At 46.2% G+C, this 25,186-nt stretch overlaps 3 protein-coding genes across 6 annotated transcripts; 1 reads left to right on the top strand and 2 right to left on the bottom strand.

Annotated features, from left to right (window-relative positions):
- Positions 1-907: 907 nt before the first annotated feature.
- LOC136477926 (lysine-specific demethylase JMJ706-like) lies at positions 908-8,774 on the bottom strand. 4 transcript variants are annotated; one of them, XR_010764150.1, is made up of 12 exons: positions 8,452-8,773; positions 6,784-7,141; positions 6,075-6,231; positions 5,767-5,989; positions 5,295-5,348; positions 5,147-5,226; positions 4,581-4,858; positions 4,068-4,469; positions 3,633-3,982; positions 3,340-3,549; positions 1,216-1,702; positions 908-1,084 (listed from the first exon to the last, which is right to left on the bottom strand). XR_010764150.1 is itself a non-coding variant. In XM_066476198.1 (12 exons), the coding sequence occupies exons 2-12, from the start codon at positions 7,037-7,039 to the stop codon at positions 1,328-1,330; spliced, it is 2,307 nt and encodes a 768-aa protein (XP_066332295.1). In that variant the 5' UTR covers positions 7,040-7,141; positions 8,452-8,774; the 3' UTR covers positions 908-1,327. The 4 variants fall into 4 exon arrangements, 3 of the variants coding, with proteins under 3 accessions (XP_066332295.1, XP_066332293.1, XP_066332294.1); XM_066476198.1 differs by having other exon boundaries at positions 908-1,702; positions 4,581-4,701; positions 4,780-4,858; positions 8,452-8,774; XM_066476196.1 differs by having other exon boundaries at positions 908-1,702.
- Positions 8,775-15,253: 6,479 nt separating this feature from the next.
- Positions 15,254-17,633, bottom strand: LOC136474611 (probable xyloglucan endotransglucosylase/hydrolase protein 30). Its single transcript, XM_066472169.1, has 4 exons — positions 17,286-17,633; positions 17,030-17,130; positions 16,093-16,301; positions 15,254-15,990 (listed from the first exon to the last, which is right to left on the bottom strand). Exons 1-4 carry the CDS (start codon positions 17,482-17,484, stop codon positions 15,459-15,461), a joined length of 1,041 nt encoding a protein of 346 aa, XP_066328266.1. The 5' UTR covers positions 17,485-17,633; the 3' UTR covers positions 15,254-15,458.
- Positions 17,634-21,251: 3,618 nt separating this feature from the next.
- LOC136474609 (polyubiquitin-like) lies at positions 21,252-24,127 on the top strand. Its single transcript, XM_066472168.1, has 2 exons — positions 21,252-21,392; positions 22,559-24,127. Exon 2 carries the CDS (start codon positions 22,559-22,561, stop codon positions 23,936-23,938), a length of 1,380 nt encoding a protein of 459 aa, XP_066328265.1. The 5' UTR covers positions 21,252-21,392; the 3' UTR covers positions 23,939-24,127.
- The last annotated feature ends 1,059 nt before the right edge of the window (positions 24,128-25,186 follow it).

Below are 25,186 nucleotides of genomic sequence, written 5' to 3'. Positions count from 1 at the left end.
ACAGCTAAGTGTCGCGGAAATGCGTATGTTGCGTTGGATTTGCGGTCATACAAGAAGGGATCGAGTTCGGAACGATGATATACGTGAGAGATTAGGGGTAGCGCCAATTGAAGAAAAGCTTGTCCAACACCGGTTGAGATGGTTTGGACATGTGCAACGGAGACCTCCAGATGCACCGGTGCGTAGTGAAATCCTAAGTCAGGATAGTAACGTGAAAAGAGGCAGAGGAAGACCGAAGTTGACTTGGGTAGAGGCAATAAAAGGAGACTTGAAAGGATGGAATATACCCAAAGACTTAGCCTTAGATAAGAGTGCTTGGAAGACAGCTATTCATGTGCCTGAATCTTGATTGCTTCTGTTGGGTTTCAACTCTAGCCTACCCCAACTTGTTTGGGACTTAAAGGCTTTGTTGTTGTTGTTGTTGATTAAGACAAGAAACAGCAAGTAATTTCTACCTAGACTACCTAAAGTATTATCGAGAATTGGAATGGACGAATTCATTCTACAAATAGAAGCTGCTTAGGGTGAGTCAAAATTACCTACTCAACTAACCAACCAGATACATAATGAAATTAAAATAATTGTCTAACCAAATATTATATCCTGAACTTACAAGAGAGTAAATCTTATATGACAGATTTCAGTAGATCAGGATCTAACAGCAAGGAGTTGAGACTGAGTTGCTCCTTTATTCCTTCTGTTATATCCACTTTCTATAGGACATGATTGATTCGAGCATTTGCATGCGCTTCAACATTATCACAAAGCATCTACTTTGTTGCATATGCAACATGACAGTCAGTGGTAGTGAATTCCTGTCAGCATCAATCGTTTTATTAACATATCAAAGTTATCAACACATCTGGGGACAAATGTACCAGTACCAACAATGGCACAAGAATAAGAAAATGCAAATGATTCCAGATTATAAAAAAGAGCAAAGACTGACTCGTTAAAAAAAATGTACAATGTCCATTTCGTATGAGGATCTATTAAAGCATTCTAGGTACAGGTGTATCTGTGGTGGAAAAAGAATGAAAGAAATTGTTAAAAGTAGTAGACTAACCTCTTCACAGTGGAAAACCTACAAAGAAAGGAAATAAGTGAAGATATACAGCTACGGATCATCAGAAAAATTGCCTGCCTACAGCTTTCAGGTCCCATGCCACATAGGTGACCTGGCAATAGAATCATAAAATCCAGCCATAACAGTACCTCCATTGGAGACCTGTAGAAAAAATCAGTACCGAACCATCCAATGAAAATGAGCTTTAATCTTCCAGAAGTTACGATTGATGTTAGCAGTTAGCACCAATAGCAGCATAATTCATTGAGTGTGCTGACTAGCCAAGTCACTGTCCTCCTGGAACCTATAAGATATTTCCACTTCAGAAACAGTGCTTGGGAAGGATGGGCCACGAATTTTCAAGCGTTTTGGCCCAAGATCTACAGATGGAGATAGGTAACTGCAACCGATAGATTTCTGGCTGAAAGCAACTTCGTCTTGCACAATTTTTGCATCTAGCTGATCTATCCTCATTTTTAGTTTGCTTCGATTGACGAAGTTATCTGTATTTCCAGAAATGGAGTCAAGACAATGCGATTCAGCACCCAGATTGACACTTCTTGTACCACAGGATACTTCTGTTGTGTTCTTCTCTTGTCTGTCATCTGAGCGGGCTTTCTTTAACCGTCTTAAAGCCTAGCAAAACAAACAATGAGTAAGCCATTAGTAAAAGAGTAGGCGGCATGAGTTAAGGTAAATACTGAAAGTTCTGAAAAAAGGTTGTGCATTTATCTAACCATTCATTAAAAACGTCCTGTTAAGTAAATTGATTTAATTGCTAGTTCTGAGAAGTTATTGTTGTGTAAAGTCTCTCCATGTTTGATTGTTTATTATGTCTTTTATTAGGGAATTAAGCTCCTTAATCCATTGTTTAGGTTTAGTGATCATTTTGCTAATAGTTTTTAAATGAAGCTTAGAAACTAGGAGAGTCGAACGTGCAGTAGCATAGATTTTGATTAGCCAATCTCCATAGCAGGTTAGAGTCAAACCTGTTTAAGCCTGTCCACAACTTTATCATGCATAAAAAAAAACTTTGGGTACATCAAATAGGTTAAAGGATTGGTATAAAATGATGATTCTTTTATGTTAAAGATAATTATATACAACTCAGGAAATAAGGTTCCAAAAATACTAGCACAACTAAGGGCCTATTTGATTTAGCTTTGAATTTTAGATTCTAGTTCTAAAAGCTGAAGCTAAAATAATCAGGGTGTATTTTAAAAGTAGATTGTTAGAACCCAACCCTTTTTACACCACGATCCACAAGATGCATCCCACCAGCTTACAGATTTAAAGAATAAAGCTTTTAACAACCTGCAATATGCAGCTAGCTTTTAAGAATCCAAAGCTAAAACAAACAGGCCCAGAAACTGTTCCAGGTCGATTGTTTAAGTTCAATACAACATCCTGTCTCAACAACTTAATTAATTAAAATAATAATAACCCTTCATTCAAATATAGGTAACTTATGTGTTAAGGTATGCCCTACTCATGATTATTACTATTGTGGTCGTGTGGACGAGAACCCTTCACAGCAGGTTTAGCAGCAACGTATTTGCGTTCTGCAGCACAATCATAGATTCATAGAGGTGCAGGAATTCAATACTAGCAGGTAGCAAAGTGTCCAAGAAGAATAAAAAGTTGAAATAAAAAAAAGGATGTTGAAGAACAAGAAGTTGAGTTAGATAGGTCCTGCAGCTCAGAGGTGAGCTGCTTGTCAGGAAGGGCTGTAAAGTTATGGACTTGGGTTCACAAAGGAGCTGCAGCAATGACGCAACAGTGTGAAATAGCATGGCAAGGGCGGCACAGATGTGCAGGCACCAGAGTCCAATGCTAGCGGATAGCAAGATGTCCAGGAGGAACAAGAAGTCGAGATCCAACATGAACAAGAATTCTAGTTGTAGTCAGTTCACTTACAACAAACCCAGTTCTTGGATATGTTAGATTAGATTTGAGTTATATTAGTTGAGTGAGTCCATCATCATAGAAAGGGGCATGTTTTTTTTTTGGACAGAAATAGGAAGGGACATTTGATCCTGGAAATCAAGCAAACATCTTATATATTGTACCCCTAATATTCTTATAGCCGTACTTTTGTTGTGACCTATTCCAATTTCAAACCATGTTGTCTGACCTCCCTTAGTACGACAGTTAACATCACATGACCAATCCAATCATTATTTGTCAAAGTTTAACAAACATACTGCAGAGCCATCCACTCTTAAATGGAGGAGGAGCAGTTAAACTAAGCAAAATCACAAAAGTAAAAGTACCTGATTCTCAGTTAAATTTACTGTTACATCTTCTGAACATCTTTTCTCTGGAATTATGCCAGATCGTCTCTTAACTCTAAATACCTCACAGTCAGAATCATCAGTATCCTGAGCAGCCAATGCTTGATCAGTGCATAAAGGATAAACATTAATCATTCCATTCTCTGGACATGAGCTAGAGAATGTTCTTCGGTTAGAACTAGTACACTCCTGCAAAAATAAAGTTACATAAAAGTTTTAAGTTACCCAAATAATACACAGAAAAACAGAAGTAGAGAAGGCAGGCATCATACATCACTTTGTGTAGAATACTCCTGGGGTCCATGTGCAGAAGTTATTGTTGATAATGTAGGATATGGCTTATTCAGATCATATCCAAGAACATCTACCTCTGACAAGGTATGAAGTTCAGGGGATGTATCAATTAGGATCTTGCAATATGGGAAGTATTTAGCATTGTGGTCAATGCCATTGGACAAATAAGGATGCGTGCTAGAGCCATCACTTTGAGACATTTGTTTTCCTACTTCATCCAATATCCCAATTTCCTCAAACTTCTTTGATAGTTCCTCCAGTTCAAAGATGTCTTTCCTCACAAAAATAACACGATCACAGTGGCAAGAGCACTTCCTAATTTCTTCCTCTTCAAAACAAGGTAAATAAGTAAATAAGATAATCACAAATGAAGCAAATATCTGTAATCTGTAATAAGTGCAAAACGACCTTACCATGACAAAGGCAAATTGCATCGGCTCTGCAGTTACACATAATGTGAGCTATATAGCAGTCACGTTTGCATATTCCACAGAGAACTGTGGCGTCAATGTCTGCTTTATAGCGTGTACGAGCACCCATTTTCGCAAGTGACCAACGAACACGGTGTTGGAACCGCATCAACTGCACAAAGGGGGCCTTCATAGAGCTCTGTATATGTGTGTCTCCAGTTAATGCTACATCTCCGTGATCAGACATGGAAAACTCATTAGTAAAAAATGTTGTTTCTTTACAAAGAAGCTCCTCATAAGGTAATACTGGTATCCTCTTCAGAAGTGCATAACGTTGACTAGCAACTGCTCCTAGAGGAAACCATTCGCTTGTAGCAAAATTTACTGCCTCGCCACAATTGAAACCTGACATTTGTTCAATGGTTTTCAATAAATCATAAAATAAAATAGAAGATTCAAGATGTTGAATAGTTACAGAAAGTAGATGACTGCAGGTAATTGCATAAGAGATCCTACCATGGCTGAAACCAGAATGATAAGCTCGGGGAAATGTTACAACAAACTCTCCAGGTTTCTGTACGGCTCTATAGACTGGAACATGATGATCCAGCAAAATATTAGGTGGGAAGATTGTAGTCTTCCCCAAAAGAACATCAAATGCTGCACTTTCCCCTTCACCTGATAAAATTTCGTGATCATATACATGCTCACGTACCACTTTCTCAAAATCAGAAGCAGCACTTCCTGGAATACCGTACCATGTTTTTGAGGCTCCACAGTGGTGATAGTTAATACTGGCAAAATGATAATTCACATGAGAATGACAGAAGTGTCAACGAGCAGTATCGTGCAAAGAATAATGACAAAAAAAATATAGATAGTGGGAGTATTTTCATTTATGCCACCACTTGAGATGTGCATTTTATCTATACCATCAGCCTGTGTCAATGACATGTAGGATCATTCCCTAAAAAAAATGACATGTAGGATCAGACTCCACATGTCATTGACTAGCTTGGTGGTATAGATAAACAGTTCCCCTCAAGTGGCTGTATGGATAAAAATTCCCATAGATCATTCACCTGTACAGGTAATGATCTTCCACATGCCAGGCAAACATACTAAAGAGCATCCCAATATACAGCATTGGATCTGTTATTCCCTGAAAATATATGAAATATAAGTAACTGAAAAAGGCAGGATGGAAATTCATCAGTGCGATCTACTCACTGGAACTGCAGCTCTGAGAAGACGTAGTGTAGAGTTCGGCAACCGTGAGAATCTCTGGATCAAAGCACGGACAAAAATACTTTATGATACCATCATCATTGCCAGAAATGATCATAAGATCACCAGATGATCATAAAAATATCAGGGTTAGAAACCTTGACGAAGAAACAATAGAAGGAATGTGGATTTCTTGAGTAGAAGAATGTGCCCATTGTTTACCAAATACTCATACAAATTAGACAGACTACATTCACTATTTTAGACTGGTCCCTACTATGGAATGATTAAAGATAAATTCATCACGTATATCGCTTGAAGACAAGTTTTGAGCTGAGTCATAACACAGAATATCAGCAGATTATATGCAACCAATACGGCAAAATAGGTAAAGCAGTGCAAGATAAGTTTTAGGCGTTGCGTGAAATTAAGAAGCACATAAATGCCTGTAGAAACTGGGACACAAAATAAGTACCTTCAAGTTCCATTTGCTTCTCCCAAGCTGGTCATTAGAAGAAGAAGAAGAAAATGCACTACCATCGATATCACATGCATACTCAACAGACTCCATCTTGCCAAAAGCTATCTCATGCCAAAACTCCTCTTCCATATACCTTGATGGAAGACAAGCAGCACTGGAGTATCTTCGTACAAATTCTTTATTTGCCATCTTCTCGAACTCCCGAAATGTGTACTTTCTGATAATTTGTACTACCATGTTATGCACTGCAAACAATTAAAATCGCATATCATGCACTATGCAATATGAATGGCCATACAAACCTTCCACTCATGAAGAAGGCAAACTTGTCATCCTTGGACCATTCAGCAAGACGGAGAGGCTGAACTCTGGTCGTAAACTTAAGCCCACCTAATTCCTTCATTAGTACAGTGCCCGCAGGTACCGAAGCAGAGATCGGTGAAATGATCTTGCATATACCTGGGTAATTGCACATGGTCACAACAACACAATATTCACAGAAACTTAAAAATCCATGTGTGAGCATTGGTTCATCTTTTTTTTCAGCAGGCACATGGAACTCGAAAAACCATTATTTATGGCGCACACTGATGAAGATTATGAATACATACTACCGTAAACAAAGGGGCTGTATGATTAAGATCTGAGTGCATTGTTTAAAGAACAAGATTTATGGGGGCACATCTCAGAAAGGTTGCTAGCAAAAATTGCTTCCGAGATGCCAAAACATGCAAGGTGGCAATACTTAGGTATCTAAACTTCACAATTATCTCGGTAGGTCCCTACACTTGAACAATTCGCCACCTGAGATAATTTAGTAGTTTAGGGACAAAAGTGTCACCAGTGTGTAAGTATAGCAACTCTCATTGCTAATTTCTTCATGTCGTTTTCATGCAACTACATCTGTCAACCATTAGTTCTCTGTCTATCATCATTATCAACACTTGACCTTGTTACCTAGCTAGAAGACTATAATCAACAAAGGAAAAGGATACAGAGAACAACTATTACCATATTTTGCAGCCACAGGGGCAATTTTGCTGAGATAAACCATAGGATCCTCAAACTCCTGGGTTGATGGAGAAAATACAGGGCAATCTGGAATCTCATCAATCCAATCTAGGCTAGATAGATCAAACTTCTTTACTCTGTGTTTCGAGAATGGATTTCTCATGGACCCTCCCTCTCTCAGTGACGCATCACAACTCCTGCGCAATCTTGCCCCGTATGACACAGATTTCAGAGTAACTCCATCCTTCCCTGCCATTATCCTGGAGGCATTGGTCCCTTGATCTAAACACCCTGAACGCAATGACTGAAGCCACTTATACTTTGCAGTCCCCAGCTCAAGAGAACCGGTCTCCTTAATCTGAGCACACAAGAAGAAGCAATTACTCATCCTGTTAGAGCACTGTATACACATTTCATTACTAAATTATAGCTAGAAATGGCATATTGTAATGGAAGATGCCAAACTAAAGTGAAGTGGGCATAGCTTGAAAAGTTTGTCTCAGCTGATGTAAACAGAATATCACAACCCAAAAGGAAGCGTCTAATCGAACTAATGTAAATAAGTAATTATGAACATGTGTCAATTGTGCTTACTTTTCCACACCAGTCTATATGCCTAAAAGCCGGGGCTGAATTCTACAAAAGGCAAGCTCACTAAATTTGTTCCCGCAATAAAAGCCACTGTAACCAGTAGCCACGCAGGTAATACCCAGAATACACGTGGTAGCATGCTAAAAAAAGTCAAACTCTCCTGTTGATACAGAGAATCCAACAGCTGTGCACCATCTCAATCACAAAATATAGAAATGCATCCATATCCATATAGTTCAAAATTACTTCTCAGATCACCTAAAGATCAGTTCACATAAATAAAAGAGTTCATATTAAGAAGCACTAGGGTTATAGCCCGCAAATCACATCATATCAAACCTATTGTCGTAGAATAGCAGAAACACAGGCAAAAATAGCAACTGAAGTGGTCAAATCCTTTCCCGAAAATGGCCAAATCTATGGAACAGTTCGAATTAAGAAACACCTCAAAACTAACCACGAAATTAATTGTTTGCCACATTAGGCTCAGTTCTACAATAAATAAACGTTTGATTATCTGAAGCAAATTCGTCGCCCAGAAAGAAACAGGCGCGCGAATAGTAAGAGAATTACGCGACACCACGCGAAACTACGAGTTGAGCGAACTGCTACAGAACTCATGGAATCAGGCGAGCGCGGGAACTCACCAAATTAGACCCCGCATATGCAGGCACTACAGTCCAGTTTACCAAACAGTCCGGCAAATCATAATTTGAAGGGGAAATACAAAATTAAGGAAGGATTAGAACAGATTTCGACTACAAACCGCCGGAATTGCAGGGTTAGTTTATTATAAAAAAAAACACTCCCGATTCGAGGTGAATAGAATCGTATGACTCAAAACAAGCAAAATAATACTAATAATCAGAAGAAGAAAAAAAATCCTGGTAAAAACATGAGCCGAATCCACAAGGCCAAGCCAATTCTGACGAATCAAACAGTTCCCGAAATTTCACTGCGCAAATCCCATAGAAAACGACGAGACCGCGTCCTCTCAAACAAACCAACCACCCACAGTGTGGGTGCACCCGCTCACCAATTCACGATTAGCAATCCACAGAACCTCAGATCGCTCACCGTCTCATCTCGCCGCAGCTTCCAGGCCCGAGACCTCCTCAAACGGGGACCCACATTCCCCTGCGGTGGCCGCTACCGGCGTCCCCGCGGGCTCCGATCCGCGCCCGCCCCTGCGAGTCCGATCCGCCGCGTCTCGAACGTACGGAAGCGACTCCCGAACTCCGCCGCGGCGTAGACTGCGGAGCCTGCGTAGGCTTCGGGGCCAAGGCGAAGGAGGAAGCGCCCGCGGCGGTGCTCCGGCGAGCGGCGGAGGAGCGAAGGAGCGACGAGGAGGCAGCAGGAGGAAAGACCGAAAGAGGCGGACGGAGGGATGAAAGGAGAGGAAAGGAAAAGTGCGGGTGGTATTTAATAAGCGATAACTACCTGTACCGCCGGACGCGGATAGCGCTTGGACCTCGCTGATCCAACCGCGCCACAAGCTAATATGCGGATTATGGGGTAGTTGGGGTGGCAGGCCGTCGTCACGGGGCCGTCTTCTTCCCCAGCACCAATTACTGCTCTGCCCTCCATCAGGTAATGTATGGTGTACAAGTTGTTGGACTGTCCGAGTATGGCTCCAGAAGTGTCAGCGATTGTCTTGTGACATAACCATACGGCCAGCGCAATGCGATTTTTTTACCATTATAAAATTGTTAGAGATTTGCCGCTAAAGAGATGTGATTTACAGTGCACATCCTGTGATTTACCAATATGGCATGTTCGCTGATTGGTGCTGGTGCTGGTTTGGGCTAGTTGGTGCTGGTTTTTTGTGAGAGGAAAATACTGTTGGCTGGCTGGTTTTTGTTGGTTGAAACCAACAAGCGATAAAGCTATTAGGTGTAGGGCTCTAACCTTCCAGCTGGAACTGCTAGATTCGAGAACATTAGGTAATTATTAGGTTGCCGGGGCAGATTAGCACGGAGAGAGCAGAGAGCCCTGTTAACGTCATTTGTTCACTAGAGTAGACGGGATTAATAATGAGACCGTGTGAAATCGCCTGTTTTAAGCACAGGCAGGCGACTTTTCAGACTGGGATAAAAGATGAAGCGAAGCATCTTGTTACCTCCCCCAGCACGTTGTTCTTTTTTCCCACATGCTCGTTATTTGAGTTTGAGAGAAGCTTTTGGTCGATTTCGTTCTTTACGTTTTTTTCGTGGTGCGCGCGCGCCGATGATGCCTTTTACACACAACTGGCGAAGCACATTTCGGCGGAGCAGCATCACGGCCGCCCTGGCCGAAAACCGGCTTGTCGGCAGCGAATCCGCGCGTCCATTGCCATCACGTTTGGGAATTCGTGATACCTGCCTTTTACACAATATTCGTGATTCCTGCTCGTTTGGATGAATTACCGTGGCAGCTGCACAACGGCACAAGCGAGGCAGGCAGCAAACTGACCAAATTCACCTGCGCTGTAAAGCTCGAGGCAGGCAGCAAACTGAGGCCTGGTTTAGTTCCACCCCAATTTCCAAAAAGTTGCTACAGTACCTGTCACATCGAATGTTTGCGGCCTTTGCATGGAGCATTAAATGTAGACGAAAAGAAAAACTAATTGCACAGTTTGGTGGGAAATTGCGAGACGAACGTTTTAAGCCTAATTAGTCCATGTTTGAACACTATTTGCCAAATAAAAACGAACATGCTACAGTAGACCCAAAATCCAAATTCATGGAACTAAACAAGGCCTGACCAAACTCACCGCTGTAAAGCACGGCGGCCTTGATTAGAGGAAAGTACCGCACCACAGAGCAGCTGCTTGGAGTAGGGATTGTCCCTGTAAATGCGTGTTTAGTTCGTGAATTTTGGGAATTTGGCTACGGTAACACTTTCGTTTTTATTTGGCAATTAGTGTTCAATCATGGACTAATTAGACTCAAAACGTTCGTCTCGTAATTTCTAACCAAACTGTGCAATTAGTTTTTTTTTCACCTACATTTAATGCTCTATGCACATATCGCAAAATTCGATGTGATAGCTACTGTAGCACTTTTTGAAAATCTTTTCGAAACTAAACAGGCACTAAGGAAAGATTCCATGCTTTGAATAAGGGGAGATGACGTGGAAGCAAATAATTGAAGTGGGGGAGCAAAGTGGCATCTCTGCCCCGACCCCGCTTGATATGTTGTTTTTCCTTTCACTTTACTTTTGGCCAGCTCCTACTCTGTCAAGTTGCATTGGCCAGCCCAGCCATATAGAGCAGAAAATTATAGGAAAAATGGTGTTCTTGCCCCTTACATAGATATGCAATTGTGATTTTGTCCTCGTTTTTCTAACTTTGTGATTTTGCCCTTAACTGTTCACAAGTCAACGCGATTTTGCCCCTGGTCAATGCGAATTTGCCCCTGTTTTTACCGTTGACCAGGGGCAAAATCGCGTTGACTTGTGAACAGTTAAGGGCAAAATCACAAAGTTAGAAAAACAAGGGCAAAATCATAATTTCACAACAAAGTAGGGGCAAGAACACAAATAACATGTTTGGTTCTCCAGTGCAGGGACTAAAAGTTTTAGTCCACTTTAGTCCATGAACTAAAAGTGGACTAAATTGGTGTTTGGTTTCTTAAACTAAAATGGACTAAAATGGTAAGAGGATAATAAATGAGAGGTATGGGTGTTCCCAACACATTTTAGTCCATTTTAGTTCAGTTTTGTGGACTAAAGGACTAAAAGATTTTAGTCCACTTTTAGTCAAAATGTTTGGCTGTTTAGTCCAACTAAAGTGCAGATTTTAGTCCATGAGAACCAAACACTCTCTTAATACTCCAAAAGGTAGCTTTTGACGTTAATGGCGTAGTTCATTCACCCTGTTCGTTTGGACTTGTTTGATTTATAAGTCGTACTTTTTCTACCAACAAATAGTATTTTTCTCTCACACCAAATTAACTAATAGCATTTTCAGTCATGGCTTATTAGCCAAATAAACCCAAACTAACAGGGCGATTGACTTTGAGTTCAATCTAACCTTGCCCTATATACGCACATGTTCTAATCATCCGTGATGTTAGCTCCTAGGCTCACCTCATCCACATGTACGAAAACGCTGCAGATAGGAAGACTGTTTCAGGTAGGACCGGCTGTCGATGCTTTGCCAAGAGACCCTGCAGGAGAGCCGCACGCAAGAACTGACCGGGATTCCAGGTTATATTTACGGCCCCTTCGTTGGTTGGTTTTGGACAGAATTTATTAGCTATGATAAAGTGTTTTTCTCTCATAATAAACCAGTATCAGCTAGGTTTATCAGTTAAAAAAAACTAACGAACGTGCTGCCGATTGCCGAACAGTCTCTCCCTAGTCTAACAGTGCTTTGCACCTGGGGCTGGCGACCAGAACAGCTGAATACCTGAAACAACTTGGTCAGAGTAGTTGCGTCTTGATTTAACCAAAAGATAATTGTGATGGTGAGTTCATCCCACTAACGACTGTGAGGTTTGGTCGCTCGCAAGAGCAGATGGTTCTTTCCAAAACCAAAGTCCCAAGGTGGCTGCACCTGCTAGCACTGTTCCCCGTTAGCTCCGCTCCGGGGCAAAAGCCTCCGCCGCGCAGATATCGCCTGGTGTTTCCGAAGTGCCGTCGCTCTCTGCGCGCTCCGCCGGACAGCGACGTGGCGGGCCTGGCTCTAGCTCTCCGTGTTCTCGCTCTCGCGCGGGTCGCAAAACGAGCAGCGAATCGGGATGCCGGAATTAGCAAGGGGAATCAGGCGAGGCGGAGGGAGAAAGGGAACGGTGATCGGTTGCATTGGGCGCTCGCTCGCGCCACCCAATCACCGACGGACAGCGCGCTTGTCGCTTGCTAGCCCGTTTCGTTAGGTTCGTCGGCTTTGACCGACCGGGCGCGGCCGGCTCCGGGCTCCGCTGTCACCGCACCGAACCGAACCCGTCCACGTAGTGCCCGGATCGCTCGTCATCTCCTGGATCGGCCGATGATGAGTGAGCCCGGCTGACTCTGGCTGGGGAATAATCGCTTCGTTCCACACGTGACTGAGGCGACTCGTCGTTGCGCTGAACAGTAAAAGGCAGGGTACAGGCCACATGGGAGGACACGACACGAGAAGTTCTGGCGACGAGCTAGCGGCAGACGTCCGGGCGCGGCCGGTAGCCGGTCGCGTCCATGTCCGACCTGCCCGGAGTGGAGTGATGCCGCCTTTTTCAATGTTCCTGTCCATGCACACCAGCAACGAGCTAGTAGCTTCCTGTTCCTGCCGGTCATCGTCGTGCGAGAAAACACAGGTAGGAAACGAGGAATGGTCCGCACGGTGGCACTTGAGCGATCTGGTCTCGCACGCTATTTTGATGAGAAGTTTGTGGCGTGAGGATAAGGAGCTGGTTTGGACTCCCTCTCGCCTAACACTCGTCTTGTCTTCATGGACCTCAGGATGTACAAATAATCCATAAAAAAATAGGATGTGCTACCACACTACCACGCCGGAAAGTATCCAATAATTCGGCACAATAACAGGAGAAAAGAGTTCCCTCAAAAAAATAACAGGAGAAAAGAACTCAATAACTCTCCCTGGTCATGTTGTCTCTCGACGCCCGCGAGGGATGGCTCGCCTTTTTCCACTTTGAGCTGATTGAGATCGCCATGCAGAAAAGCTGCCTTGCGCGGCCTCGCCTGTTGCTGCCGTCGCTGTCCTGTTCCTATCGCTGTTCGTCAGCTGCGGCAAGCATCGGGCGCGGCCTGACGAGCTCGGACGATTGCGCTGCAGCGCGAAGCATTGGACACGTCACGCTTGGGACTGTTGGAGATCTCGCAGTTGCACAGAGCAAAAGCGAAGCGAATGTGCCACAGCGAAGTGTGCAGTAGGATTGCAGGAAAGGGAAAGGTGATGTAGCAGAGGACAAGCTCGCATTGGCGACCGCAGAATCTCAGGACCATTCGCTGCGAAAGCGACCGACCGTAGGCAAAGTGCCAACGCCACCACGGCTACCTGTTCCGCCGGCGCGTTGGTAAGTTGTCCAACTGCCCAACAGCCCAAAGGCATGTATCGAGCGATCTGAGAGCTAGGAAGGCCTAAGTTGGGCTGGATCTCCTATCGGGCCTCGGTCAGGTCCGTCAAGATTCTGGATCAGGCCTTGTTGAAACTTGAGCTATGATTCATCTCTCTCCATTTCCTTCTCTGATAAAAAAAAACATCGGAATCGGATGATATACAGGCCATAATAAGCACGTCAGGCTTTGGTCTATTTGTGAGGGTAGGAGGCATGCAAGTCAATGTCCACGACGGTAAGGTAAAATGTTCTCTGATGAAATGTGTTTACCTCGTCAAATCATGATCAGTGCCACTACATACATGCATAGAGATCGTGCACTAACTGTGCTGCAGTAACTCTACACGAATCGGAATAGTAACATGACTGTTTGCGAGAAAACCCAGGGATCCTAACTCCTATCCTAGGTGGAAACATTCAACCAGCAGCTCTTAATGGCCGGCACAAAAAGGAGGAGAAAGATGCGGAAGACGAGCAGAAAAGACGCAGGAGCAAGTTAGTTTTCTGGCGATCGTGGTGGTGAGTGCTGGTACTATGCACGCTAGCGTTTTTTTTAAGGAATTCGAAATTCCATTAATCAACCATCTCATGCTTGCACTATGCACGCTAGCGTTACATGGCAGTACAACGCTAAAACCAGGCCATGTGTTTGATCGACCCATCATCCGCTCCCTCTAGACAACGAGTCCTATGTCCTATGAACACAACAGCTGCGGCCGGTACAAGGGCGAGGGACATAATAGGAGTACGTGTCTGCGTGACCGAACGCGTGATTTGAAAGAACGTAACCGATCAGGTCACAAGACACCAATTCCGCCAGTTGTCACGCTCCTGTCTGTTGTTGGATCGCCCCAACATAACGCAAATACCGAATCCCGTGATTAATCATTCACACCGCTGAAAATCATGTTAGACAGAAACATAATAGCCTGTTCGGTTGGCTGGTTCGTATCGTTGCTGGTTCGTGAATAAGTACTGCTGGCTGATTTGTGTGAGAGAAAAATACTGTTCTGGCTGAAAATTTACGATCGTTTACGACAAGCCACAGCCAAACGAACAGGCTGATCCTAGTGCTAATCCAAATCTATCTGTATCTCTATCACTGCCACTATCACTATCACTGTCTATATCTATTCTATTTCTAATATTATAAACAGCAAAGGGCTTTCATCTCGCTTTTTTTATTTTCCAAATTCCAAATTGCTCTTATGTCCTTTAATACTAGAATAATACCCCGCGCGTTGCTGCTGAAATTACGGATTAGTGGATTGCGTGGCATGATGACGTGGACAAACAAAATACTTATATGTCTTGCTGACGTGGACATTACAATTGTATGAGCTAGTGGGTTTTAATTGTGTGTGATAGTGCATTGCCTAGTTGGACAGCTTGCATGCTGAGATATGTGACTTGCTGACGTGGACATTACAATTGCATGGGACTTGCTGACGTGGACATTACAATTGTATGGGCTAGTGAATTTTTAATTATGTGTGATAGTGGTTGCCTAATTAGATAGCTTGCATGTTGAGAGGAATAGGCAGTGGAGTTTGACTTTATAAGAGTATTAAGATAAGATATGACCTAAATTCGTGACCCGTCCCGTTGGAACAAATCGCATCCAAAACGTTTTAGGTTCCGTGCAACTCGCGGTCACATTTTACTAGTAGTGTCAATGATTCAATTATATTAGCATTACTACTCCAAAAACATATTCGGTTCCGTGCAACTTGCGATCACGTTTACTTGTAGTGTCAATGATTCGATTATGCTATTAGCATTGCAAGTAGTAAAGTACTAGTATACTAATAATAAGCATTTTATTAGCTGCCACCCAAGGAATCAAAGAATCATAACGCATTCATCCCTGCTAGAGTGCTAGTCCCTGCACCTAGCTTTACAACCTGCATATGGATCAACAACAACAACAAAAAAAACGAATCGAATTACTACAATACCAGACCAACCGATCATCCCTAACAATTGTGCCAATAGTTTTCGCAGCAGACCCTGGGCCTCTTTTTTTGTTGTTGTTGTTGTAAAACCTCAGCTGCTTGACACGTCAGCCCGTCCCCTGGCGCCGGCGCAGGCCTTGCGTCCCCGGCGGCGGCCGCGGGCGCGTGGCCTCATGACGACGGTCTTGGAGTCGCCCCAGGCCGAGAAGGACTCCCTCTCCTCGTCCGAGTTGTCGCACTCCGGGAACGGCCCGTCCGCGTACCGCACGGCGTCGTAGCACACCGTGTACGTCATCTGCCGCGCCCTGAAGGCGCGCATGGCCGCGCGCTTCTGCGGCGTCATGACGGCGTAGTCGGCCGTCATGAGCCCGAGGAGGTCCTGGTGAGCGTGGCGGCGCGGGACGCGGAGCACCGGGTCGGCGCGGGAGCCGACGATGGCCAGCTCGGAGAAGTCGGACGCGAACGGCGCGTACTTGTAGTTGACCTTGTACTTGCCCCCGTCCGTGGCCCACGCGGAGCCGTCCCAGATGGTGGCGTACACCGCCATCGGCTTCGCCGGGAAGTCGCCGCCCATGTCCGGGTGCCGGATCACCTCCCGGATCGGCGTGTCGTCGATGTAGAAGCTGCATGAATTGAAGACGCAGTCAATAACACCACCGATTAATGTAGGGGGAGTGTGTAGTGTACGTGTGTACTGGAAGTTTTCTGGTGAATGTGATACGTACATGATGTGGGTTGGAGCCCAGAGGACGGAGTAGCTGTGGGCCTCGAGGGTGGGGTCGAAGGGGAGGAGGTAGCGCTCCTCCCGGCCGTGGCTGGTGCTGCCGTTGCCGTAGACGTTGGTCTGCACGCGCCACTGCCCGCCCCACCGGCTGCCCAGGAACTCGAAGTCCAGCTCGTCGTGCGTCTTCTCGTACAGGTCTCCATTAGACAGCTGCAGCATCAAAAAAGGATGGTACAAGCATTATACACTGATGATGCCCTATGAGTACAGCCGTAAGGAAGTCGACATGGCAATTCAAAACTTCATCATGTAGTACCTTTTTCAGACAACGAACACTATTTTTCTTCCACGACAAATTAGTCAACGATATTTTTAGCCGGAAACATGGCAATAATCACTGCAATCACTGGCGTGTGAATAGTAGTAGTAGTAAAACCTAACCAAACATAGAGGACTACCGATTCAGTAGCATTAACTATTTTTTGGTGCGCTTAATTAATCAATCATCAGGGGGACGTGAATGACCGAAGAGGAACATTTATTCCCGGGCCCAGGCGGCGCAGCCTTTCTGCAGTCTGTTCGGCTGGGTCGAAGTGGATTATTACTGCTAATTGATTTGATGTGAGAAAAATACTGTTCTGACGATTTAGCGAACAGGCTGCTGGGCTGAAAAGTCCAAGCAGCTCATGTGGGACGCCCTGTAGCGTGCTCTGCGGCGCAGGACATGGGCGTAGCACCGGCAACTTGCTACGGCTCGCCGGCGGTTGCTGAATCCGTGTTGACACGCCATGTGACCAAGCACGAACCAACGGTTCGAAAGAGCGGCGGCGGGGATACATACGCTACTATAGTAAAGAAAAAAGGTCCCCTTGGGCAGGAATGTTCCGAGATGGAATCGAATCCAAATGTTGCAGCATCGATTGAGAAGGAACACTCACGTAGAAGGCGACGACGACGCCGGCCGTGTAGTCCTTGGGCAGCTTGATGGACGCGCTGAAGAAGCCGTGGAGGTAGTAGTCCGAAGAGACGAACCCGGAACCTGTGCGGAACGAGCAGTAGGCCAGTAGCTTATCAGAGACAGTATGAACGGCGAAAACAGAGTGTGGAAGACTCATGTCGTCCTCCGCACAAGCTACGAAGAGAAAGGTGCAGGAAGGATTAAAACTCTCTGCAAGAAGATGATGCCCCACGTACCTGACCGGCGGTCGAGCAGGAGGCGGACGCTCCTGTCGTCTGAGGAGCGGAAAAGGTTGCCGTCACCGAACAGCGGTGAGAACCGCTCCTCGAAGGCCACGGTTGGCACGTCGAAGGCGGAGGCGGCTACGACAGATAAGCACGCCCACGTCGCGGCGACGAGCAAGCCCGTCAGCGAGACCCTCGCCTTCGCCGCCATGGCTGGCCGTACAGCAGAGCTTCTGCGCTGCCCTCAGCCTCCGGCCTCGGTTTCCTCCTCGCCCTCCTCCTCCTCCTCCTCCTCCTCCTCCTCCTCTCTCTCTCCCCCACTTCCTCGCTTGTGCACCGTCGGGCGGCGGCTTTCGATCAGGAGCCAAACCCCGACGCGTTTCTTGCCCTGGGCTGATGGCTAACGATCTTGGCTTGCTTTATACGCGGTCATGCTACACTGGCCGGAGCCCGGAGCCGGGGCAAGGGGGATAGATACGCGACGCGGCTGCGTCATGCGCGGACGTTGGGAGCCGCCTTTTCCGCCGCACCCACAGCCCATGCTACCGTGGACTCGGTTAGTGCGGCGTGGGCCCCCCGTGGCCCCGGGAGCCCTCCAGGCGGCCAGGCCTCCACTACTGTGGAATGTGGATGTGCAAGGAAAGATAACAGTCAGGACGGAGCAGCCAACAACATTACAGGAGCGACTGAGCGAGGAGGAGTTCTGTCACTGTGCTGTGCACCGGCTTGGCACGGAAAAGGAGCGGGAACGTGGTAGGTAACGGGCGATTAATAAGTAAGCAACAGCTAAGCTTTGCTGGTGACGGGGCAATGCATGCATCATCATGCATGGTCCTAGACGCCGGGGGGTTGCCCGTTGCCTTGTCCTGTTTCTTGCCACTCAAAAGACAGCAACGCAGTGCATTACTAATCTGTTTTCGCGCGCGGCGAAATGGCTGCAGCTGGAGTTTAATGTTAGGAGACTTTGGGATGACGACGTGCTTGGTTGGTTTGTGGACGTGGGATGGGGATGGACGCTTTGCGGAGGGTGGTTTTACGAGCCATTACTCGCGCCTGGTGAGAGATTTATCACAGGGAGGGCGACGTACGTGAGGCTAGCCGGAACAGTTGGGCTGGAGCCGTCCAGGTATGGTTTGACCGTGTGTATTTATTTGTTCCGTGTCGCGTGGCCACCGGTCGTCCAGTCCTGACCTGTGGCGTGGCGTCGGATAGGCGTGTGTGTGCGCCCCCCACCGTGCCCGCTGCTTCCACCTCCACCGCCAGTGTGGCGCGTACCCCTACATGCATGGTGTCCAACGAGGCACCAGCTGTACAGAAGAACGCAACGCAACGTCCTCCTCTCCTTATTGGCCGTTTGTCCGGTTGCGTCCTGCGCCAGTGCTCCTCCAGCGGCATTGTGGCATCCAAGGCGGTAGCTAGCTCCTTCTCCAGGCTCCAGTCTGACGATAGCTAACGTGATCAACCTAATATAAGTGCATAACCAATGATAGTGTGCCATTATAATATTGCTACGTACTTTATCTCGGAGCTGAGCTACTGTTGCGTATCTGCCAACCAACAAAAAAGGATCACGCACGCGTCAATGACTATAACAAAATAATACTGGTACTAGTAGCAGCAGCATAGAGTACTATAGCTCACACAGCAGCGTTAGCGTTAGAGTATTGTACTCGCACAACAGCGCCGCCCGGACCGAAAGTGGCAAGGCGGTATTCACAAACCATAAAGAATAATGGCCGCGCGCAAAGCCGCACGCGACAGGATTAAGGGCGTCCTCAATGCCAAATAAAGAACACTGCAGTGAAGAGTTACGTGAGTAATAAAATTCTTTATAGACTAGCTATTTTGAAATCTTTAGGACGCCCTAACGTGCAATGCCCCGACACGACAGGGCAGTGGCGGGCCCCTTTTTTCATGTGCGCCGCACCCCAAGAACAAGGCACACATGCTCGTGCCTGCGCGCCGCGTCAAAGCTCCCGTGGCTTGGAAACAGGCCGCTACAGCTACAGGCCGCCGCGCGCTCGCGCTCGCGCTCGGGGTGTCACGCTCACCCGCCAGCCAGCAGCGGCCACCCACCACACCAGCCACCTGTTCCCTTGGCCGTTTCGGCGCCATCCGCCGGCTGGCGGATGCAGATGCAGCGGGCAGTGGCCGAAGGCGCGCGCTGTTCGGCCTGTGACTCTGTGAGAGGCGCCGTGTCGTCCTGGGACGCGCGCCTGTTGCGTCCTGGCGTACGTGAACCGATGGAAAACGTGAAACTGTTGCCTTGTCAACGAGAGCCGCGCGTGCGCTAATTGTTGGGTTTCACGGGCGCGCATAGGGACTAGGGAGCTAGAAAAGGTCCTGTCTGCGCCAGAACACAACAGTTCCATTTCGATTAGGAGGATCTTGCACGGGACCGGCCGTCTGGACTCACGTCAGCCGCATTCGTACATGAACGCCACAATTTGCTGACATATACTATCAGCGACGACGTCCGCGCGCTAGGCGACGACACGAACAATGCATGCAGGCGCCGTAATGTTCCTGAATCCAGGTGGTTAACCTAATAAGAAGCCAGAAACCACAGTGCTTCTGGTATTTAGTTTAGGGAATCGACGAAACAATACACCATACTTTTCTTTCTACCCGGACCCTGCCCCCGGGGGACTCCAGGTCTCGTTTTGACCTAAAGCAGCGCCGACGTCTTCCACCTCCGCTGGTCCCCCTCCTTTCCCCTCCGGTATCTCGCGCGGAGGCGAGAGGGAGTGGTGATCCATTGTTTTTATAAGTTTTTCTAATAGATCGAGTTTTTAGGGTTATGGTCTCTCTATGTCAAATTTGTTGGTATTAGGGATTTATCTTCTCCTCTCTGGCGACGCTAATAGGGGAGGGTGGAATTGTTTTCTCCATGGCGGCTCCGGTGAAGATGAGGGCGACAACTACGGTGTCAGCAACTTTACCGGCTTGACGACATGGAGACCTTTTTTTTCCGGACGACGACATCAAGATGGAGATGATATCGTTGCCATGAAATAATTTTCTCCGGTCTCTTCTTCATTTTGTCGTGGTTAGATCTGGCCACGATGAAGGACTAGGAAGAATAATTTTTAGATCAGTCTTCCTCATTCTTCGGTGGCAGCCAGGAGAAGAAGAAGGAAGACACCAGAAAGGAGTTCTCAACTCCGCCTACATAGATGTTGGCCGTCATTCGTTGGGCATCTGTTCTCGGGTCTTTTGCCGAGTGTTTGTCTGTCCGGTCATCCATACTTCAAAGCGTCGTATAGGTTTGGTTTTGAGATCTGGAGCTATTCACAGTGTGGGTACAATTTAGATGAAAATCAGTTTCTGGATATTTATGTAATCCAGAGTTCTTGTAACGTATTGATATACCCAGCTATTGTCTAATATAATTCTTCTTTCGTAAAAAAATACAGCAATTTTTTACGTGAAAGAATGGAAGCATTGAGGCGCCACAGCTACATACGGGAAATTCACATCGGCATCCAACAGTCAACACCTCGTGCCAGTGGCAGTCTGATACATCGGGGCACACACATAGTTTTTTTTTTTTTTTTGCAGAACACACACAGGTGATTGGTGTGGTGGAGCCGGAAGTCCTGTGCGCCAACAGTGCCAACGCCCAACTGGCAACGGCCGAGGGAAAGCTCGAAACAGGGCCCCGCGTCGCAGAACCGTGGCTGGTATAGGCCGGATTCCGGGCACACCATCCGTCTCCATGGGCCCTCACAGCACCGTATGGGCTTAGGATCACACCATATGGGCCTTGTCATTAGAAAGACGGCCCGGCCGGGATGGAAGAGACCGGATCCTCCTCGTGAGTTCCGGAAGCCAGCCACGAGCGACCACCGACGCGGAGGATACTCGTGGTCCAAGTCCAACTCGCCGGGCAGGCTGGGCTAACTGGCTAACCTTAACCACCAAGGCACTCCAAGGCCCGCTTCTCCCACCCGACATAAATACCCTCCCATCCACGGATCCACCCTACAAGGCTCAGCGCATCAGACCAGTTTCCAATCAATCACCCAAGTTCTCCCCAAATCTGCTCCTCGTCTCCCGTCTCGCGGTTTCCTCGGACGCCTCCGGCAAGTCGCTCGACAGCAATTCCGCCCGCGCAAGGTATCATCAACTCAGTTCACCACTCCGATCTACGTCTGATTTAGATGCCACTCCAATGCGATTGGATTATGTTTACTACCTCGATCTACGTCTGATTTAGATGTTACTCCGATGCGATTGGATTATGTTTATGCGGTTTGCACTGCCCTGGAATCTAGGGTTTCGGGTGATTTGATCGATCGCGATCTGTGATTTCGTTGCGCCTTGTGTATGCTTGGAGTAATCTAGGCTTGTATGCGGCGTCGCGGCGTCGGCGCTTGCGGTTTAATCGCGCGATCTGACGCGGTTGCTTTGTCGAGGCTGGGGTCTGTTAGGTTGTGATTTTAGAATCAAATAAATCTGTTCCTTACCGTAGGTGTTTCCTACATGTTCTGTCCAGTGCTATATTCACATTGTTTTGACATTTGATTTTTGCTGATCAGTCCTGGCAAAAATATATCTATAGACCGTGTGATATGGCTCCTTTGTTCTATGGGTGCTTTATTTTCCTGAATAACAGTAATGCGAGACTAGTCTATGGGTGCTTTATTTAATGCGAGACTAGTTATTTGATCATGGTGCAGTTCCTAGTGATTAGGAACAGCAATTTGGTAGCTCTGTTCATTCAGCATTGCCTCTACGATCCTATTATTGACTAGTTATTTGATCATGGTGCAGTTCCTAGTGATTAGGAACATCAATTTGGTAGCTCTGTTCATTCAGCATTGGTTTATACGATCCTATCATTTTACTTCTGAATGAATTTATTATGTGCAAATGAAGCTTGTTTAAGTTATTACAGTGCAATACACTGCTGTATAATATCAATAACAAACTGCTATTACTAATCCATGCCTAGATTCATAATAATCCATTATTCTACTTGAAAATGATCTAGGCCTTTTTACGTGGTCCTACATATCCTTCCACTGACTTGCTGTTCGTTTTTTTTTTGTAATCCCTCACTGGGATGCAGAACGGTTCATCTGTATTAATGATATTTTTGCATGTATATAAGTCTATAGTTCTCATTATTCATGTGGCTATGGTAGCCTGTAAAATATATTGTAATAGCATATTAGTCAGCCATACATCTGTTCCAACTTGCTCAATTGCAAATCATATCTTCACTTAAAACACATGTTTGCAAGCTTTCTGACATTTTTCTATCTGTTTGATTGAAACAGATGCAGATCTTTGTTAAGACCCTGACCGGCAAGACCATCACTCTCGAGGTTGAGAGTTCAGACACCATCGACAATGTTAAAGCCAAGATCCAGGACAAGGAGGGCATCCCCCCGGACCAGCAGAGGCTCATCTTTGCTGGCAAACAGCTAGAGGATGGCCGCACCCTGGCTGACTACAATATTCAGAAGGAGTCTACCCTCCATCTTGTCCTGCGCTTGAGGGGTGGCATGCAGATCTTTGTTAAAACTCTTACGGGCAAGACAATTACACTGGAGGTTGAGAGCTCTGACACCATCGACAATGTCAAGGCCAAGATTCAGGATAAGGAGGGCATTCCCCCGGATCAGCAGAGGCTCATCTTTGCTGGAAAGCAGCTAGAGGATGGTCGCACCCTGGCTGACTACAACATCCAGAAGGAGTCTACCCTCCACCTTGTCTTGCGCCTGAGGGGTGGCATGCAGATCTTTGTCAAGACATTAACTGGCAAGACAATCACACTGGAGGTTGAGAGTTTTGACACTATCGACAATGTCAAGGCCAAGATTCATGATAAGGAGGGTATTCCGCCGGACCAGCAGAGGCTCATCTTTGCTGGCAAGCAGCTCGAGGATGGCCGCACCCTGGCTGACTATAATATCCAGAAGGAGTCTACCCTGCATCTGGTCTTACGCCTCCGAGGAGGGATGCAGATCTTTGTGAAGACACTTACTGGGAAGACTATCACACTTGAGGTTGAGAGCTCTGACACAATTGACAATGTCAAGGCGAAGATCCAGGATAAGGAGGGCATCCCACCTGACCAACAGAGGCTCATCTTTGCTGGGAAGCAGCTGGAGGATGGGCGCACATTGGCTGATTACAATATCCAGAAGGAATCCACCCTTCATCTTGTCCTGCGTCTCAGAGGAGGGATGCAGATCTTCGTCAAGACCTTGACTGGCAAGACCATCACACTTGAGGTGGAGAGCTCTAACACAATTGACAATGTCAAGGCGAAAATTCAGGACAAGGAGGGCATCCCACCGGACCAGCAGCGGCTCATCTTTGCTGGGAAGCAGCTGGAGGATGGGCGCACCTTGGCTGACTACAACATCCAGAAGGAATCCACTCTTCATCTTGTCCTGCGTCTTAGGGGTGGCATGCAAATCTTTGTCAAGACGCTGACTGGCAAGACAATCACGTTGGAAGTGGAGAGCTCTGACACCATTGACAATGTGAAGGCCAAGATCCAGGACAAGGAAGGGATTCCTCCAGATCAGCAGAGGCTCATCTTTGCTGGGAAGCAGCTTGAGGACGGGCGCACCTTGGCAGATTACAACATCCAGAAGGAATCCACTCTTCATCTCGTCCTGCGCCTCCGTGGTGGCCGTGTTAACTGAGGTAGTAGGAATGTGTCCTGCTGCAAAGTTATTAAAATTCTATGTGTAGTGTGGACAGACATATCCAGTTCTACTAAGTGGTTCGTCATGTAAACTTTCTATATCCAGTTCTACTAAGTGTTTCGTCGTGTAAACTTTCTATATAACCTGTTGTGTAAACTTTATATGTACCTGTTGCGTTCGTACTTATCTCTTCAGATGTAACTTATGTAAAATCATGCTCCTCGGATGCTTTAGCTTTTGTGTTGATTATTTTGGTCTCTGAAACTCTTTTCTGACGAGGGTATGCTACCGTTTGAGTGAGGGAGTGTAGCTACTATTGCTACAATTTTAACAAATTAGTATATGCATTTGGCTGGGGCCTGTCTGTTCTTCGCGTTTGAGGACTGGACTAATGATGTGCTTATAAGATTTATTTTGTTTGAAACAGACATTTAGAAAAAAAAACCCTGAAGGCAGTTGATTTAGGATGCTCAGCATTTGCGTTAGTTGACTTATGTGATGGGACCACACGGACCACTAGTAACTGTAGGGGATTAATAAAAGTTACATTGATCAGAAAGCAGGTTATATTGATCAGTATATGTTTGAAAGCAGGGAATTTAGGATGCTCAATAAAAGTTACATTGATCTATCTATGTTTGAAAGCAGGTTATTATATTGATCAGTATATGTCTGAAAGCAGGTTATTATATTGATCAGTATATGTCTGAAAGCAGGGAATTTAGGAAAGGGGATGGAGAGTGCTTTGTCTGCAAGCCTGCTGAAGAGAGGGAATTCCAGTTCGTGGCAGCGCCGGCGTGGTCGTTTCCTCTTCTTACATCTCACTTGGCTGTCCTGCCTGCTGGACAGTTATCTTGTCCACGATGCACGTCATGTGCTGTGGAACGTGGTAGGAGAATGGTCAGTTGGCCACTGCCGCGCGAGTTTTTGCTTTCCTGTTTCCTCTAGTATCAAGCTGCTAGCTGCAGGCAAAAAAGATGAGATATTTGTTTCTGGCAGCCTGTTCGTTGGTTGGTTTTTGAGCTGATAAAGCCAGTTAGTGTTGATTTATTGTGAGAAAAAACACTGTTAACTGACTGATAAGTCCTAACTGAAACAACGAACGAACAAGCCGTTGATGTCGAGTGCCAGACGTTCACCAAACCAGTCGAATCTAATTTAGGTTAGAGTTAAATAATGTGCCACACTGACTGACTGACAGCTGACAGCCCCCCTTAACGATCGACCCGAGGCATGCATTTTGTC

Source organism: Miscanthus floridulus, chromosome 8 (genome assembly GCF_019320115.1).
Source record: "Miscanthus floridulus cultivar M001 chromosome 8, ASM1932011v1, whole genome shotgun sequence".
NCBI lineage: Eukaryota > Viridiplantae > Streptophyta > Magnoliopsida > Poales > Poaceae > Miscanthus > Miscanthus floridulus.
Note: the sequence above shows the minus strand (reverse complement) of the source record. Positions and strands in the feature narration are given on the sequence as shown.